The 17,731-nt window shown below is 40.7% G+C and overlaps 1 protein-coding gene across 1 annotated transcript; it reads left to right on the top strand.

Moving 5' to 3' along the window:
* Positions 1 to 7,610: 7,610 nt before the first annotated feature.
* Positions 7,611 to 15,019, top strand: LOC135482348 (coiled-coil domain-containing protein 28B-like). The gene is made up of 7 exons (XM_064762282.1): positions 7,611 to 7,689; positions 7,936 to 8,279; positions 9,309 to 9,452; positions 10,850 to 10,949; positions 11,768 to 11,828; positions 13,001 to 13,023; positions 14,603 to 15,019. The coding sequence occupies exons 2-7, from the start codon at positions 8,207 to 8,209 to the stop codon at positions 14,661 to 14,663; spliced, it is 462 nt and encodes a 153-aa protein (XP_064618352.1). The 5' UTR covers positions 7,611 to 7,689; positions 7,936 to 8,206; the 3' UTR covers positions 14,664 to 15,019.
* Positions 15,020 to 17,731: the final 2,712 nt, after the last annotated feature.

Genomic DNA, 17,731 nt, shown 5'->3' with positions numbered 1-17,731 from the left:
AGGGAGTCAAATAAATGAACAGTGTCTCTTACATTTTCAACACAATCATCAGAAGTGTCTGACTGAAGATAGGAATAATCAATCTGTTCAGAAGAAATATGGCCTTTTATGCGAAGAGTTGCAAAAATTGGCTTCAGTAATTTAGTAAACATTATTGGATAAGATGACAGGCCATTTGGAAAGCATGTGAATTGATACAATTTGCTCTTCCTGATAAATCTAAGGTACTTTCTATAACTGAGGTCAAGGCTCAATGATAAGCATCTTTCAGATCAATGGAAGCCATGTATAACAATTGGGTGTCATGAGCTTTATGGCAGTTGATGAGGAATCCATTTGAAAATGATACATAACATGAGAGTTAAGCTTTTTCAGATTCACACTAAGTCGATAAGTTTCATCTTTTTTGATGGTTGTGAAAACAGTAGAGATAAATTCACCAAACTCAAGTGCAGTAGGTTCAATTACATCAATTTTTGACAACTTTAAAAGCAAGTCAATAATAGTTTGCTCGACGACTGTCAACCTAAGAAGGTATCTGGCTGAACAATGGGAACTCCTCAAAGTCTATTTTTGGACCATTGTCATTATTTTGGATCGCAACTTTTTCCATTTGTCAAAATACTGACGAATTCTGCCCGCTTGAAAATGTAACATTTTGTCTTCAAGGTATTGCAGCAGGTTATTAATACTAGCACTGGACTGTATTGGATGATAACTTACCTTCAGTGAAAGCCTTTCGCGGGGTCAGATAGCAGAAATACTTCTTGTCTTGTAAGGCTGTCTCCTCCCTAAAAAAAAATTTTCTTTCCCGCCGAACAACTACCTTTGCCACGTTTGTTGAAACGGTAGCCTGTAATACTTTCATGTTACCGTCTTTTGACGTAAGAAAGTATAAACAAAGGACTCGAAACAGCGTCTCCATTCAGATAGTCACTATTCCACACACTTCATCACCTTGAGCAGTCCCGCAGTATGTTACTTGCGTAATATTAGCCAATCGCTATGCTGCAACGTCATGAATTTTAATATAAGGGAGCTGATCATGTGATGTAAACAAATGCACGTGGCAAACTGCAACAATGTCACATCCCCCTTCTTTTTAAAGAAAAGTTAGTAGTATTACAGGCTTTAACAAATTTTGCTTCTAAATAACTGCCCAAGTATACAATTCAAATGCAACAAATTTCAATTTGAAACAAAATAGAATACACTGCAAACTGTAAGTATTTGTAGAGTCAGTTTGACACTTAAAACTTGAGTTGGAGTCAAATGTCAAATGATATCCGTGGTTCACCAGGTCTTAAAACTAAACACAAATTTAAACTTTCCATAAGTATATCACGATCACACAATTCGGAACAATTTAACATAGCAAATAAAATTATCATAGTACTTTGAATCATCCAAATGCATGAATCTGAGTGATGGAAAACCTGAACCTATCTGAAAATGCATCATTAATTTCAATGCCGAGGAATGATAGAATCCAATGAACTGAACAGAATGCACACATTAATCACTGATTTACAAATTCACTGTTGGCGCTAGAATTTGCATTCCGACTGATATCTGCAACTGAGAGCAACACAAACTGTGCTCACAATAACACACAAACACACTTCCACTTTACCCAGTTATGAAATCAGATAAAATCTTGGGCTTAATACGTCGACCAAAACGTGAGAACTGTGAAGTAGGAGATGTGTCAGGTGGTTTCGGAGTCTCAGAAGGAGTTGGATTTTCAAGTGGTGGAGGTTTCAAGCCTCTTGATTTGTTGTTCGGGCTGTTGGCTAGAGGGGCTGGTTTGGACTGAATGATGTGACGACGGTTCCGTTGATAATTTCCACCGTCAGATGTGGAGACAATATATGATCGGGGTATCACGGCTACTTTTCTCACTATCGCTGGTTTCCATTTCCCACTGAGTTGTTGCATGTACACATCCTCTCCTTCCCTTAATGGTTTTTAAGATTGGGTGTTACGGTTGTAATATTTCTCACTGTTCATCCGTTTCTGTGAAAGTCGAATTTGTACATCTTTTGCATTTTGTACGGATGGGCAGAGCTGTTTTTGTTGGACTGGGAGGTTGTCTTTAAGACGACAACTCATTAGGAGTTGAGCTGGTGTAGCAGTTCCATAAGTGGGTGTATTTCTGTTGACTAACAGTCCCATGTACGGGTCAGTACCATCGGTCTGGGCTTTCTTCATGATCCGTTTTGCTATACCAACATACTTTTCAGAAAGTCCTTTAGTGGTGATGGTAGGGGCTGTTCATGGTGTGCTTGAAACTTCATTCTGCAGCGAATCTTTTGAATTCTGCAGATGTGTATTGGCTTCCATTGTCGGATATCAATTCCTCACATATGCCGTGCCGGGCAAAGATTGATTTCATGTGATTGATGACAGTGTTGGCGGTGATATTAGGTAATAGGCTGATCTCAAAATGGTGACTATAATAATCAGCCACAATGAGATAGTTACGGTTGTGCCACTCAAACAGGTCTGTGGCTAACAATTTCCACGGTTCGTTTGGTATCGGCGGCGATCGGTTCCTTCGGTAGGGGGGATCTGTGTTCAAGACATGTGCTACATCTGTTCACATAGTCCTCAATTTGTGAACAGTAGAGAAATTCTCTAGCACGTCATTTGCAAAGATCCATGCCGAAATGTCCTACATGTATCCGTTGCAGCATGTCGACATGCATTGATGCTGGAATCACAATTTGTCACTTTTGAACACTATGCCGTTCAAAACAGTCAGTTCGTCTCGCACATGCCAGAATTCTCTCAGATCAGCGTCCTCTTGTTGTTAAGTCTGTGGCCAGCCTCTGTGAATGGCAGATTTAAGTTTGATGAGAGTTTGATCCTTCTGTGTTTCCGATTTGATTTTTTCCTGTTTTTGATCAGTTACTGGGATTCGTTCAAATACTGAATGAACGTGCTCTTCCAGGGACGGATCTTCATGTGCGTCATGTCCAGATTTGTAATTTCTTGAGAGTGTGTCCGCAATCAGAATTTCCTTTCCGGGGCGAAAAACTACGTTCATATCGCAGAGCTGTAAGCGCAGCATCATGCGCTGTAGCCTGGGTGGTGCTGAAGCCAGTGGCTTGCGCATGATTATCTCAAGTGGCTTGTGATCACTGTGTACTGTCACTTGTTTTCCATAGATATAAGAATGAAACTTCTCACACCCAAACTGAATTGCCAACATTTCTTTTTCTATCTGTGCATAGTTTCGCTGTGTCGGCGTAAGTGCTCGTGAGGCGTAGGCAACTGGTTTGCCTTCTTGAAGAATGACTGCGCCAAGGCCTGATTTTGACGCGTCTACTTGGAGGGTGACGTCATAGTATGCTAACACCGGTCCTGGTGTTCGTGTGATGATGGATTTCACCTGTTCAAATGCTGTCACAATTTGTGTGCCATAGCCACTCAACATCTTCTTTTAAGAGTTCTCTTATTGGAGCTGTGGCTGTGGCAAGTCCTGGGGCAAATTTGGTGAGGTAATTAATCATACCCATCACCGTTTCCAGTTTCTTTTTCGAGGTAGGTGTCGGCATCTGTTCAATCGCTTTAATCTTGTCTGGGTCAGGTTTCAGACCTTCCGACGTGAGAGTGTGTCCACTTTGTCTCTGTGACCCCAATTTCCATTTTTGCAGAATTCAGGTGCAGGTTTTTGTCACGGCATCTCTGAATTAGTTCTCTGAGTCGCTCGTCGTGCAGTTCTCGGGTTGGTGCTTAGAGCAGTATGTCATCAACCAAGACCTCAACGCCGTCAAGACCTTCCAGGGCTTCGTGTGCTTTCTTTTGAAAGATTTCCTGGACTGATACAAGGCCAAAAGGTAAGCGTGTAAATGCCCACCTGCCAAAGGGAGAGTTAAATGTTGTGAGTTTACTACTTTCATCATTTAGCTGGATCTGCCAGTACCCGGACTTTGCGTCGAGCCGACTGAAGTACTTCGCACCTGCCAGTTTATGTGTTATGTCCTCCAGTGTAGGAAGTTAATAGTGCTCTCGCATTATGGGCTCGTTAATGGCTCTGATAACGCCCATTGTCTCCATACGTTTTAGTTCATTTTTGACACGATCCCTTAATGCTTCAGGGACACGCCGTGATGCGTGCACAACTGGTAGTGTATTGTCTTTGAGTCTAATTTTGGCTTTTGCTGGATGACAACCAAGCCCTGTGAAGATATCCTTGTTCTCCTTGACCACTGATTCTTTAGTCAAAATCTGCTTTGTGATTGGTTGATCAATTATCATAACCACTTTCACCAGGTGTAGCAGCTTACAGGCGTTGAAACCTAGGAGGGGCTATCCACAACTACAAACTCTAAGTTCTGAATAATGTTTTTGTACTTGCATGGTACCGTGCATTTACCTGTGACTATGAGTTGATTACCACCATATCCTGACAACTTGGGGAGAAAACGTGTCGGTAGACGTAGAGGTCTTTCGTATGTTTCTGTGGGAATGCAGTTTACCTGTGCTCCAGTATCCAGTTTACACCTGAGAGTTTTGTCTGTTTCCTATTTCAATGTTTGCATAAGCTTCATTTTCGTTGTTTTCAGTTTTGTTAACTGTGCCTAAATATACCACATTGTCTTCAGTGTCAGTGTCTGTTTTATGATTATCTTCACAAACAGCATAAGCTGATTTAGACCTACACATTGTCCTGAAGCGATTTCTAATGCCACATTTCATACAACTTTTTCCCATTGCTGGGCAAGTTTCTGACTTCTTATGTTCATATCCACACCGACCACACTGAGAATTGTCCTGCTTGTCATGTGTGTTCCGTTTCTCAAACTTCTTAAATTTCTGTTGGTTTTGTCCCTGAAATTTCTGTTGACCAGTTTTGAATTTATTTTTTCCAAATTTATTCTCAAATTTGAGCTCGTGGACTTCATCGGGAGTTTTGTTCAATACTTTCAATTGTTCACGTGATACTTCATGAGCCCTGACAATTTTTGTTGTTTTTTCTAGAGTCAGATTGTCTTCTAAGAGGAGTTTTTCCTGAACTTCAGATGAATTTGAGCCCATGAGAATCCTGTCTTTAATCATGTCGTCTAGATCATGAAAACCACGGCCAATGAGTTTTACCCGAGTGACCCATTCGTCTATCGATTCTGACTGACCTTGACCCCGTTGATAAAATAACATACGTTGTACCGACGTGTTTTTCTTCGGGTTGCAGTAGTACTCGAAAAGTTCGAACAGTTTCTCTGGCTTCTTAGAATCTTCCTCTGAAAGTTCACCACTAGAACGCCATGCTCTGCAAATGTCTCTACATTTTTGTCCGATATTTATCAAGAACTGTGCGGCCTTTTGCTCCGCTTTCCCCTTGTCTGCATCCGGTCCCGTGAACACGAGGTGCATCAGTTCCTTCCATCGTGACCAGTTTTCAGCAACATTGCCGCGGTCGAAATCCATGGGAGACATCTGTTTCACGATTGCTGCCATCTCAAGGGTTCTTCTGAACTTCTGACACTATGTAATACTTTTATGTTACCGACGTAAGAAAGTATAAATAAATAACTTGGAACAGCGTCTACATTCAGACAATCACTGTATTCCACTCACTTCATCACCTTGAACAGTCCCGCAGTATGTTACTTACGTAATATTAGCCAATCGCTAGGCTGCAACCTCATGAATACTAATATAGGAGAGCTGATCATGTGATGTAAACATACACGTGTGCTATGATGTAAAGAAATGCACGTGACAAACTATGACAATATCACATAGCCTGTGTTTGTTCTATCTCCTTTTTTCCCACGACTGTCCCGTTCGACCCCTTCCCAGGCGTCATGTCCAATTCTGTTAGCTTCTTTGGCATCCTTTAATGTCTGGGAAAGATTTTCGCCAAAACAGCGACTCTGTGACGGTAACATCTTGAGTACAAACGGCCGCATACAGTTCCGCCGCCTCAATATTGAAATGTCCCAATATTGAAATGTCGTGTGATGAAATGGCCAAGCAAGGCGATTGCGTCGTTTGCAATGGAAACAACAGGTGGCATAGTACATAGGGGTCGCATCGTTTTTACAGGCGGGAAGTTTGTCTGTCATCTGAGTGACAGCAATCTAAGTCTTCATATTAGTTTTTTGGCAAATTTGCATATAACGCAAGTTATTGTTTCTGGCAAAGTTGTTGAGTTTTCTCCACAAAGGTGTGTTAACCTTAGGCACAAATAATTTGTTGCAGTTTTGAGGCGGTTTGTACACTTTGAGTTTCGCATCCAGTTTAACTGACGATAATTTGAACATCCAACGTTTGTCTGCAATTCCTGCGAGTTGGGATGTGATCTTAGGCCCTTGCTCGTTTTCATTCTCAAGCTCTCAATCAATCTGGTTGAGCAGCGACTAGGCGCCTTTGCTGCCTGTTGCAGGGGAAAGTTTACCACCTGCGGCAGGTGAGAGCAAGGAGAGGTCGTCGTCCTCCCTATCCAGTGGAACAGACAGCATTTTCGTCTGTGACGATTTTCATTTCCAGTGATACCGATGTTATGACGAGATGCCATTTTGCCCCCAAGTCTCGCCCGTTTTAGCCATGGATTTGGCTATGAGAGGACAGGCTGTGCTCATTTTGTTTTGGCGACGCTTCCATATTAATTTTTTATTATGTAACAGTCACAAGGGAACTACCGCTCTCTGAAGAGCGAAAAGCACACGTTTTAGGGTGACTGTCCGTTTGCCTTCAGGTAACTGTAATAAAATGTTTTCATCAACCGGCGCAAAATCCATAGCTTCGGAACCCGGTGGGTTTAGGTTACGGCTGCAATTTTTTGAACTCATAACTGTAGCTACCGTGCTCATACACCATACACGCTGCACATGCGTGCACGCTGTCGACCGAGACGGTGCCCCGAAATAGAAAGCCGACAAATTAGAAACTCTCAAATCTGAATGAAAATTTTCAGTGAGCAGGGTCTACTCACGTAAGTGAAAATTTCAATAAGTGCAGACAAAACTCGGTAAAACAAAAATCGCGCGACTGTGGTGAAGCGCGCATGTACTCTCTTACGTGATTCCGAATGTGACGTAACTTATGACGAGGTAGAATTCGTTTTCCCAGTGGTTGGTGTTTTACTCTGGGCACTCCGCCTTTCTCCACCCATGTAACTGACCACCATTAATTTTATATGTAAGTGAACAATTCTAGAATATGGTATTAAGGAACAATCAAATTATGACGAGCCCTTTACTTTTACCCGAAACGGACTGATATAGGTGTGCTGTTTTCTCAATTATAAAGGGCTACAGCACAGAGAGAAAACAAGAGCAGCGGCGACAGCCCAATGTGGCACTTAACAAATGGTCACACGGACGTGACCGGTAAAATCCGACCTATTGTCAGTTTAAATCAGCTATGATTTTATTTTCTAACTATTCACGTATGTGCCTAAATAGTAGCAACACGATCATGATTTCAGCTAACAGGGTGTGTATATAAGCCTATCATGAGATCATGGAGGTAGAATACATGTATTTGGATGCTAAATTCTAAAGAAGGGGGAGGTAAACCAATCAACACCTTGTGAGGATAACACTGGCCCAATGACGAGCAAAGTTACGTCCCCCTGTAATATTTGACGTGTTGCTTCGAAAGGTTCGCTTGACTTCCACTGAAAGCTTGTTTGGGTGGCTGTTAAATGCTTATAGGCTAAAAGTTAGTGCCATGCAGGTACGCAGCTCTTTAAGTCCTAGCATGAGGTTTTATCCAGTGCTTCACTTGTGGGTGGTAATAAACAACAGTAACTACGACCAGACCTGATGAAGAGGAACAACAACAACAACATATTAAAATCTAAAATCAATAGACCTACCGAATGCTGATCGATATATGCTTAAGGTATTAGGAGGGCTGTTAACTGGCCAAGCCGGATGTTATGTAAGATATATTGTTTTTTATTCTTTTTTATCTTCCCAGAATTAACCTCGAGATGCCAGGCCCTTCAGGTTCCACCGAGTACTATAGTATAGGCGATCGATAGAGCCAGCAGACGTCCAGAAGATGATGTGACGTGACGTGACAGATTCCAAAAGAGGACAGTTTGTTAATCATCCGTCATCACATAATCTTGGCACATATGTAGATGAGATGTGGCATAGTTTGTAAGATAAAGCTACTGAGGCAGCAGGTAGCAGGACCAATCACTTCACTGTTGCACCATTAATAGTTATTACTGACAGTGTTTACCATGGCTCAGCACAGTGATACACCTCCGTCTACCTCATCACTCACCAACAAGCAGGCTGGAAAGACTTGGAAAGGTTAATATTGTATAACAAAATATAGTGCTGCATGTCACTGCAATAAACAGCAACACCCGTACATTGTAGCAGAAGATCATTAAAAAGAGATTTTCTGGTTTCACCCGGGTGTTAAGCCATAAGACTCTTTGTTTTGCCGTCACCAATAATCAGTCACAGTGTTTCACAGTTACCTTTCAGTTGCATGAGCCACAGAACACATAACAGATATTCCAATGACCTTTGTATACATGACAGCTCTTTGTGTTAGGGTAATTAGCAGATTTCTTCTACCCCATCTATCTCCCCTTTTGAAGATATGATTGAGCTTCTGACATGTCAGACATGAGGATTTGTATATATAGCATCCATCCCAACCTGCAGACAAACATTTTTGAAAATATACATGGACAAAATTGATAAAATCTTTGATTAAGTTTGCATGAGATTTATCAGCAAATGTATTAACATATAAAGTACTTCACCTAAATGTTCTTTTTGAGGAAAAGATATGATTTGAAAGTTAAATTTAAATTACCATGCCTGTATGTCGGATGGAAAGGATGATTGCAATAACTTTTTTTATGCCTTGTCTTAATGTGTAACTACCATGCAATTATTCAGATTTCTGATATAGAAAAAGACTTATGTCTTCATTGATATGGAAATAATTAGACTATAAACTCAGTAAAGTAAAGATGTGAAATGTTTATGTGTGTATGTGTTAGGGTTATCGGGGTTTCTTACACAAGACATCACACAAGACATTACACAAGACATCACACAAGAAATAAAAGTGGTTGTTCATGTATGTAATGCACAGGCCATGGCATGTTACACCTTGTGATAGTTACACACCACATGACACACGTCAAAACCTTATCTAAAGTCATGACAGTTGAATTTAAGTTGCAAGAAGTACTTCAAGCCATGGAATTGTCTAATTGTTATAGTTTGTCTGTTAGTAACTTTCAAATTGATTGTCAGATTAGTACTTGTACAAGAGTTAAAAGACAAGTGTTTCTTATTTTCCCTGGTTTGACATTTCAGTATCATCCAAGATGGAGGCCCCGGTGGTCAAGAGGCCATGTAAAGAACATTCCTTTCTGACAGATGTGGCTGATGTACGAGCCATGGAGCAGGGACTGGTACATTTATTAGAGGACTTCCACTCAGGAAAACTACAGGCATTTGGTAAGCTTGCCCATGTGGTTTACAAATATTTGTAAATAAACCACTTCATTAGCATGATAAAGGAGCATAACGATCAAATAGTAGTAGTGTTTGGTTGTCCCACGTTAGGCCAAAGCTGTGTGACAGTTGCCAATTTTATGTGACAAGTCAGAACTTAAAATGGAGCTTCTGTGGTTTGATGGGTAATGGATTTTCACCTGGCCTGATGGCTAAATAAAAGTTGTTGCGGGAGAGGGATGCAAATGCAGGGCAGGAGGGAAAGTAGTTCTGTGGATGATCTTTTGCTAGTTGATCCACAGCACTAAATGAATGTTGGTGAAAACACGAAAACAGAATAGGGAATATAGAAACCTTAACCATGTCTCCATGGTGATATGGATTTGATCCTGTTGTTGTTGCCACATGTTTTCACCATTGAAATTGGCAACTTTGGCAGACAAGAAATGCGGACACATTACATCTATGTGCGCTGACCCAGTGTGGGTGGCACTCCATGTGATAACAGTACTAGATCAGGAGTTGTGAAAATAATATTATGGAGAATGTTGTGGCCCTGATTTTCAAGCGAGTGTCAACTGGGTCCAGAAGTAGTGCGAATAGTAATACAAAATGTTGTGCTTGTGGTGTCCAGTGTGGTTGTGGTGTCCAGTTTGGATATGGTGTCCAGTGTGGTTGTGGTGTCCAGTGTAGACTTGGTGTCCAGTTTGGTTGCGGTGTCCAGTGTGGATGTGGTGTCCAATGTGGTTGTGGTGTCCAGTGTGGATATGATGTCCAGTGTGGTGTCCAGTGTGGATATGGTATCTAGTGTGGTTGTGGTGTCCAGTGTAGTCTGGTTGTAGTGTCCAGTGTAGATATAGTGTCCAGTGTGGATATGGTGTCCAGTGTAGATATGGTGCCTAGTGTGGTTGCGGTGTCCAGTGTTGTTGTGGTGTCCAGTGTTGTTGTGGTGTCCAGTGTGGTTCTGTTGTCCTGTGTGGATGTGGTGTCCAGTGTGGATATGGTATCCAGTGTGGTTGTGGTATCCAGTGTGGATGTGGTGTCCAGTGTGAATGAGCCTTACCTTGATATTTTCCAAAGGATACAGATACCAAAAATTGTTACTGTATTTCACCGCAAGTTTAGCATTTTTCAAAGTGATACAAATTGCTTAATTCTGACTGATTCATTTCACCTTTAATAGAAGTCCACTTCAGAGTGTGATTAATTTCTTTAGAAATCGTTTCAAGGCTTGGGTGCATTTCTGAACAGGTCAAAGTTTTGGTGGAATACAGTAATTATCAAAATTTAGTTCTCCGACACTAGGAAATTTTTTAAACGATGGTGCCCCCCAATCTCAGCTACAAATCAACAACCAATTCTAAGTATAATTCTGTATGTACATATGTGTCTTTCTGCAGGTGCTGATGGGATGTTTGACCGCATGGATCAGATCCGAGAGCAGCAGGAGCGTCTGGCCAGGCTTCATTTTGAGCTGGATCTTCAGCACCATGTCCTCAGGTATGGGATATTCAAAGGGATTAAAAGAAAAGACAACAAATAGTTTAACCTGACCTAAAAAGCCACAACAATTTTGTTCTGAGGAACTTCTGTAAATCAACTTTTGGTAGGGAATTCTTACGAAACCAGGACAGGCACCATGTTAGAGAAACCAGAAATATGATGTCCCGTCACCCATAACCAGGCTTATTTGACTCAAAGTCAAAACATGGTTCGGATGACGTCAGCAGGAATGTGTGCATCCTTGGGCAAACTCAAACTTAATTGGTTAAAATTGATAGTATGGCAGTGGTATTGATTTTCCTTACTTTTAAACTGTGGTATCTTGGTTTATGCAACATCACAAAAAATAAAAGGTTTGCTTTTTTAAGCTTGATTTATTTGATTTGATTTGATTGGGGTTTTATGTCACACTCAAGAACATTTCAGTTATATTATTGTGCCCAGCATCATTGTGTGGGGGAAAACCGGGCACAGCCTGGAGGAAATTTTTCTTTCTTTTTTTATCTTTTCTTTAAAATTTTTAAAAGATGTTTTGTTTGGCAGTGACTTCAGTGACAACATACGTCATCGATATGGTCCATAAAGACTTCCATATAATGTAAGCATTTGACTGCATTTAACTCAACAAAATTAGGAAAGGTTTTCTTTCCAGAAAGTTTTAAGTAGGCTGTTCTGATGATTACTTTCATTTTTGAACTTTCTTTCCATGTTAATCTTTTCCTCTATTTATATGTAGTGTATTTCATCATGCTTTGTAAGCTTTTTATCCTATCTGGATGAGTCGTATCAGGCTTCTCATGTTATAAACGTTACAGGCTGGACTCTGAAGACTCGAGAAGGGCGGCCAGTGAAAACCTAAGTCAGCTCATAGGTCAAGTGAGTATACATATAGTCCCAGAGGCCTTTTTTATGAAGCTGTCGCAAATTGCACCTAGAATAACTTCCATGATAACAAACAGTGATACATACGTCACTTCGTGCAAGGTGAGGTGTTGCAACATCTTTGTAAAATTGACCCCAGGAACTCAAAATGGGAAGTTACAAAGGAAACCTAATGCTTAGAGCGGCTGTCTCCAAGTTGGGAGATCCGGGGATCAAACCCAGGTCAGGTCATACCAAAGACTAAAAATAGTACTTGTTGGTGCCTCACTTGAGCGGTTACAGCAAGGAAACATGACTAGTTGGCCTGGTGTCAGTATAACATGACTGGGTTGGGTGTCTTGTCTGGTGTCTTCAGCACCATACTTCAGTGGTGGCAGCACAAGAAGAGACAATATACGTACAAACACCTTATGTCACCTCCTCATCATATGACTGAAAAATTGTTACGATGTTAAACCCCAAGCATGGGAAACATACATACAAAGGACATCAGCTTACCAGTAAGACTGAGAGAGGCCAGTGAAGTGACTGAATCATACTTATATTGAAGGGTTTGGACTTATGTGTGATTCATACATGTAGAAGAAATATAATTGATCCAGAGAAGCGTAATTTCCCGTGATCATGGCATTGTTTGAAAATGTATCAGAAGCATAGGCGTAATATTGCTGAAAAACTCATTTGAGATACAAATTAAAGTTAAGTGTGCACATTTTGAAAGTGTTGGGAACAAAATATGAGTTTCTCAATCTTTCCTGGCTCAGTTGCTTAGCGCGTTAGCTCAGAGTAATGACCTAGGAGCCTCTCGTCAATGTGGTTGCTGTGAGTTCAAGTCCAGCTCATTCTGGCTTCCACTCCGGGCGTACATGGGAAGGTCTTCCAGCAACCTGCGAATGGTCGTGGGTTTTCCCCATGCTCTGCTCCGTTTCCTCCCACCATTATGCTGTCTGCCATCGTATAAGTGAAATATTTTTGAGTATGGCGTAAAACACCAATCAAATAAATAAATAAATCTTTCTTTGCGTACGATAGGAGATGATACAAAAAAATAATATTGCTATAAACAGTGAAGTGGATGTGCAGGGAAGGGAATTTTTAGCTGTAAGAAATTCCAGGATAAGTAGTCAACTTAAAATGAAGATAACCTTTGTGTTTCTGTTTTTCAGCTACAGTCTCTCAGCTTCTCGATGTATCCTTTTTGGCTGAAAACATATTTACGATTTATTTTGGTTGTATTCTCTGTATTGTCCAGTGTCAGGACAAACAGCTGGAAGCCATGAAGAAAACACAAAAAGAAAAAAATTGAACATGAAGGTTTTAACCCTGTGTGAATCAGAAGTTATCCACCCTCCCCAAAAATTTGCACAAGCTGTATAATATCCTGATACTATATAGTTCACTGCAAAAAGTAATTCTGACTTCATTTCATTGTTCGAAGAACGGGTTATGTCATTTTTAAGTGGTGGGGGGAGGGGAGGTGTTAGGTTGGTGTGGAATAAAGCAGATGTAAATCTACAGCATTATAGGGTAACCGCTACAACTTCACATTTGTTACATCATAATTTGTATGTGATGATGTTACACAAATACACAAATAGATTCTTTTCCCCCAAAATAAGTAAACTGTAATTGTAATTCCCCCTTGTTTTAAAATATGAAATATGTTATTTAGATGAGTTAAAGAGACATTAACTTTTAATTGTGATAATGAACATGAGAAGCTGATAGCAGCTATGCTGACGAGAGCAGCCAATATCAATGGAGTCATGTGATTAGAATGTGACAGTTTACGCAGTTTGGATTATATTTAAAGGGATACGTCGGTATTAATTGTGATGTTTCTGATCGTTCATTATTCATTGATAAGTGACATGAAAACTGGAATTTCTTTTAAGATGAACTTTGCGCTTTGGTGTGAAACTGTATCAAAGTATATAGGTGGTGTTATTGAGTTACAGTTTTCTGTAATTCTATATGCGTCAGCAATTCCCTGCATATTTTTGACCAGAAGCGAAGCACACAAATAGATGTACAGTCTATACTTTGCTCAAAACGTTATGGGGTCTTCCCCGTGGATTCCCCAAGCGATTGTTGGACACCCACTGAGGCTTGGTTTCCTCCACCTGTTATCCTGACCAGCCTCTTATTACCATGTAGTATTAGGATCATGTCAGACAGATTGTTGGATACCCAGTGAGGCTCGGTTTCCTCCACCTGTTATCCTGACTGGCATCTTATTACCATGTAGTATTAGGATCATGTCAGACAGATTGTTGGATACCCAGTGAGGCTCGGCGGTTTCCTCCACCTGTTATCCTGACTGGCATCTTATTACCATGTAGTATTAGGATCATGTCAGACAGATTGTTGGATACCCAGTGAGGCTCGGTTTCCTCCACCTGTTATCCTGACCAGCCTCTTATTACCATGTAGTATTAGGATCATGTCAGACAGATTGTTGGACACCCACTGAGGCTCGGTTTCCTCCACCTGTTATCCTGACCAGCATCTTATTACCATGTAGTATTAGGATCATGTCTGACAGATTGTTGGATACCCGGTGAGGCTCGGTGGTTACCTCCACCTGTAATCCTGACTGGCATCTTATTACCATGTAGCGTTAGGATGAAGTCAAACCGATTGTTGGATACCCAGTGAGCCTCGGTAGTTTCCTCCACCAGTAATCACTGAACAGTCTCGATGTCATATTTGTCTTATATTTATGAGCAAATTAATATATGTTCTCTCCTTGACATTTATTTCTTCAGACAATCATTGCAGAAGTCCGACAGAAATCCGTCTGATCATACAGAAGAGACTACAATTTAGTTATTCCTCCAGAAAAAAATGGGAATTTCCCGGCAGAATAGATAGGCCATGTTCCAGGATTATTAATGTTTTGTCAACATTTTATGTGTGCTGAAGAAATGTCCAGTTATTGCAATGGAATGAGTATTGAATGGGCGTAAACAATTGCTTCTAGCTTGCCTGTGAACAGTGACACACTTTTGAACAACCACAACCTATGAATAAAGGTGTATTCAGCTGCATTGTTTACAATACTCAATAGACCTAGCTATGTCCTTAATAAGGTGGAATAGATATGTCGTCATTCACGGCATGATGTATAGCCCACAGTTCTGAAAAGCAGGATTCTTGTAAATCTGGACAGTTATCAGATTTTGGCCTTGTACATGTTGTCATTTTTGTGAAGAACATTGCTTCAGCTTTTAACAGTTTTTGATAAGCTTCCTATATATATACTCTTCATTTTGCTAATATCACAGTTTAGGTTGATCAGAAAGAAATCAGTACATCATAATCTGTTAGGGTATTTCCCAGAAAAAAATGCTTTATTCAGTGAAATGCACACAGGCATGTCAGTATTATCACTTTAACGTGAAAGGATCATCAGTTCCATTTATTGAGGTATAAACTCATTTTTTTTTTAAACCATTGAAGATCACAGATCAGCAAAAAGGTGTGGGAACCATGGCGTTCATTAGCTGAAAGGTACCTATTTTTTTTTTTTGGTAGGCGTTACGCTATTGTAGCCTGGAAGCAGTATTTAGAGGACACATTCCAATATAAACAAAATGAAGATGACCAAAACACCAGCCCTTTCCAGGCTGGGTGCTAGAAGTAATGGGCAGGAACCAAGTAGTGTTTTGGAGAACATTTTGTAAATGTTGTGTATATATTAGAAAATAAATTATATGGTGGTTGAGAGTGAGTTTGAACTTTGGTCATTTTTGGAAACCAGCGTTCTACAAGGATTTTGTGTACATGCATTGTGAAAGTACATCACCCTTTTGGTTTGAGCTGGCTGTCAGAAGACATGTAAATTAGAAGACCTAAAATTGTGCTCCAAAAATTACATTTTCGGGGGCAAATAAATGTCATAAAAATATTGTTTTTATTGCTGAAACTTGATTTTGCCCAACAGGGTTTGAATCCTACCTTCCTCTCCATCCATATGTGGGAAGGTCTGCAGCAATGTGCAGATGGCGGTGGGTCCCCCCCCCCCCCCCCCGGACTCTGCCATGATGTTGGTTTACGTCGTATAAGTGTAATATTCTTGAGTACGGCTTGAAACACCAAATGAAGAAATAAATAAATTCTACCTTCCAAATGCAAACCTCAAAAAACCTTCCTAAGATCAATAGGACTCCCAGAATCTGGCAAAGTATGACATGTCTCGGAGAAAATTTTGGGTCCTTTATGGGTAGCTACAAGTACATGTGTTAGGTTACTTACCTTATTGAGTGAGTGAGTGAGTGCTTGGGGTTTAAGGTCGTGTACGTGTAATGTGCCTCCTTGTTGCAGGACGGATTTCCACCGCTCTTTTATTTAGTGCTGCTTCACTGAGACGACTTACCGAAGGCAAGTAAGCCGCACCGCCCGAGCCATTATACTGATACGGGTCAACCAGTCGTTGCACTATCCCCTTCATGCTGAACGCCAAGCGAGGAAGTTACAACTTCCTCTTTTCAAGTCTTGGGTGTGACTCGATCAAGGATTGATCCTGGATCTACCGGTCCCGAAGCGGACGCTCTACCAACTGTGCTATCCGGGCCGGTTTACCTTATTGAAGGCATCAGGGCAATTATCCAGTACTGTAAGCATTTGGAAGATACAGGTAATCATTGTGGTTGATTAAATTCCATCCAATGCAACCACGAAATGCTAACTGCATTGGACAATTGCACTGATACCTTACGCCAAGGGAAGCAACCTATGCATTACGAAAATATGGAATATCCGAGTCGGTTGAAAATCGATCAAACGGCCCAAAACTCGAACTGTATACAGAACTATCTGTATACAAACATAAAACAAAAAACACAGAGAATGAGGTAATAATCATAACTTTAGTGTACAAATCATCATGTACAACTTGCAAAATTATCACAACTACTATGTACAACATGTACAAGTTAATAAGACATAACTAAATTTTGCATGTGAAATCATCGATCTGCACCTTGTAATTACATACAGTACATGTTGGTGAAGTCCAAGTTGATCAGACATTGAAGATGCAACAAAAACAAGTATACGACAAGTTATGGATTAAATGTACAACAAGAATAAGCCAGTAACAATATGAAACTCAATAACTTAATACGTGTTAGTCACAAAATTAATAGATGGGTATTCAATATAGCATGATACTGAAGACATACATGAAGGTTGATCAACATGGACGGCAGTAGAAAGAATTTCATGTCATTGTGAAAGTACAATATGTATGTCCAAAAGCTTTGTGTCATAAAGAAGGCGACATGACTTTTGGATAAAAACCTTCATTCTGGAATGCTTCCCTACAAGGCTTGGATGAATGATCCTGGCGTCATGCCACCATGGCTGTATTTCAGCCATATTGTGCCATGGCTGTATTTCAGCCATATTGTGCTGTGATCCTGGCTTCATGATACCATGGCTGTATTTCAGCCATATTGTGCCATGACTGTATTTCAGCCTTATTGTGCTGTGATCCTGGTGTCATGCCACCATGGTTGTATTTCAGCCATATTGTGCCGTGATCCTGGCTTCACGCCACCATGGCTGTACTTCAGCCATATTGTGCCGTGACCCTGGCAACATGCCACCATGGCTGTATTTCAGCCATATTGTGTCGTGATCCTGGTGTCATGCCACCATGGCTGTATTTCAGCCTTATTGTGCCATGATCCTGGCGTCATGCCACCATGGCTGTATTTCAGCCTTATTGTGCCGATGAAGAGACTTGATTAGTGTTTAGTAACATACTCAACAACATTTCACTTATGCTAGAGCAATAAGGGTTATGATCAGAGGAAATACTGGTGAATCCATAGAGCATGACCTGGTACACGAACATGTGCATGACAATCCTCTCTCACTGTAGTACCATG

The sequence above is a fragment of the Liolophura sinensis genome, chromosome 1 (assembly GCF_032854445.1).
Source record: "Liolophura sinensis isolate JHLJ2023 chromosome 1, CUHK_Ljap_v2, whole genome shotgun sequence".
NCBI lineage: Eukaryota > Metazoa > Mollusca > Polyplacophora > Chitonida > Chitonidae > Liolophura > Liolophura sinensis.
Note: the sequence above shows the minus strand (reverse complement) of the source record. Positions and strands in the feature narration are given on the sequence as shown.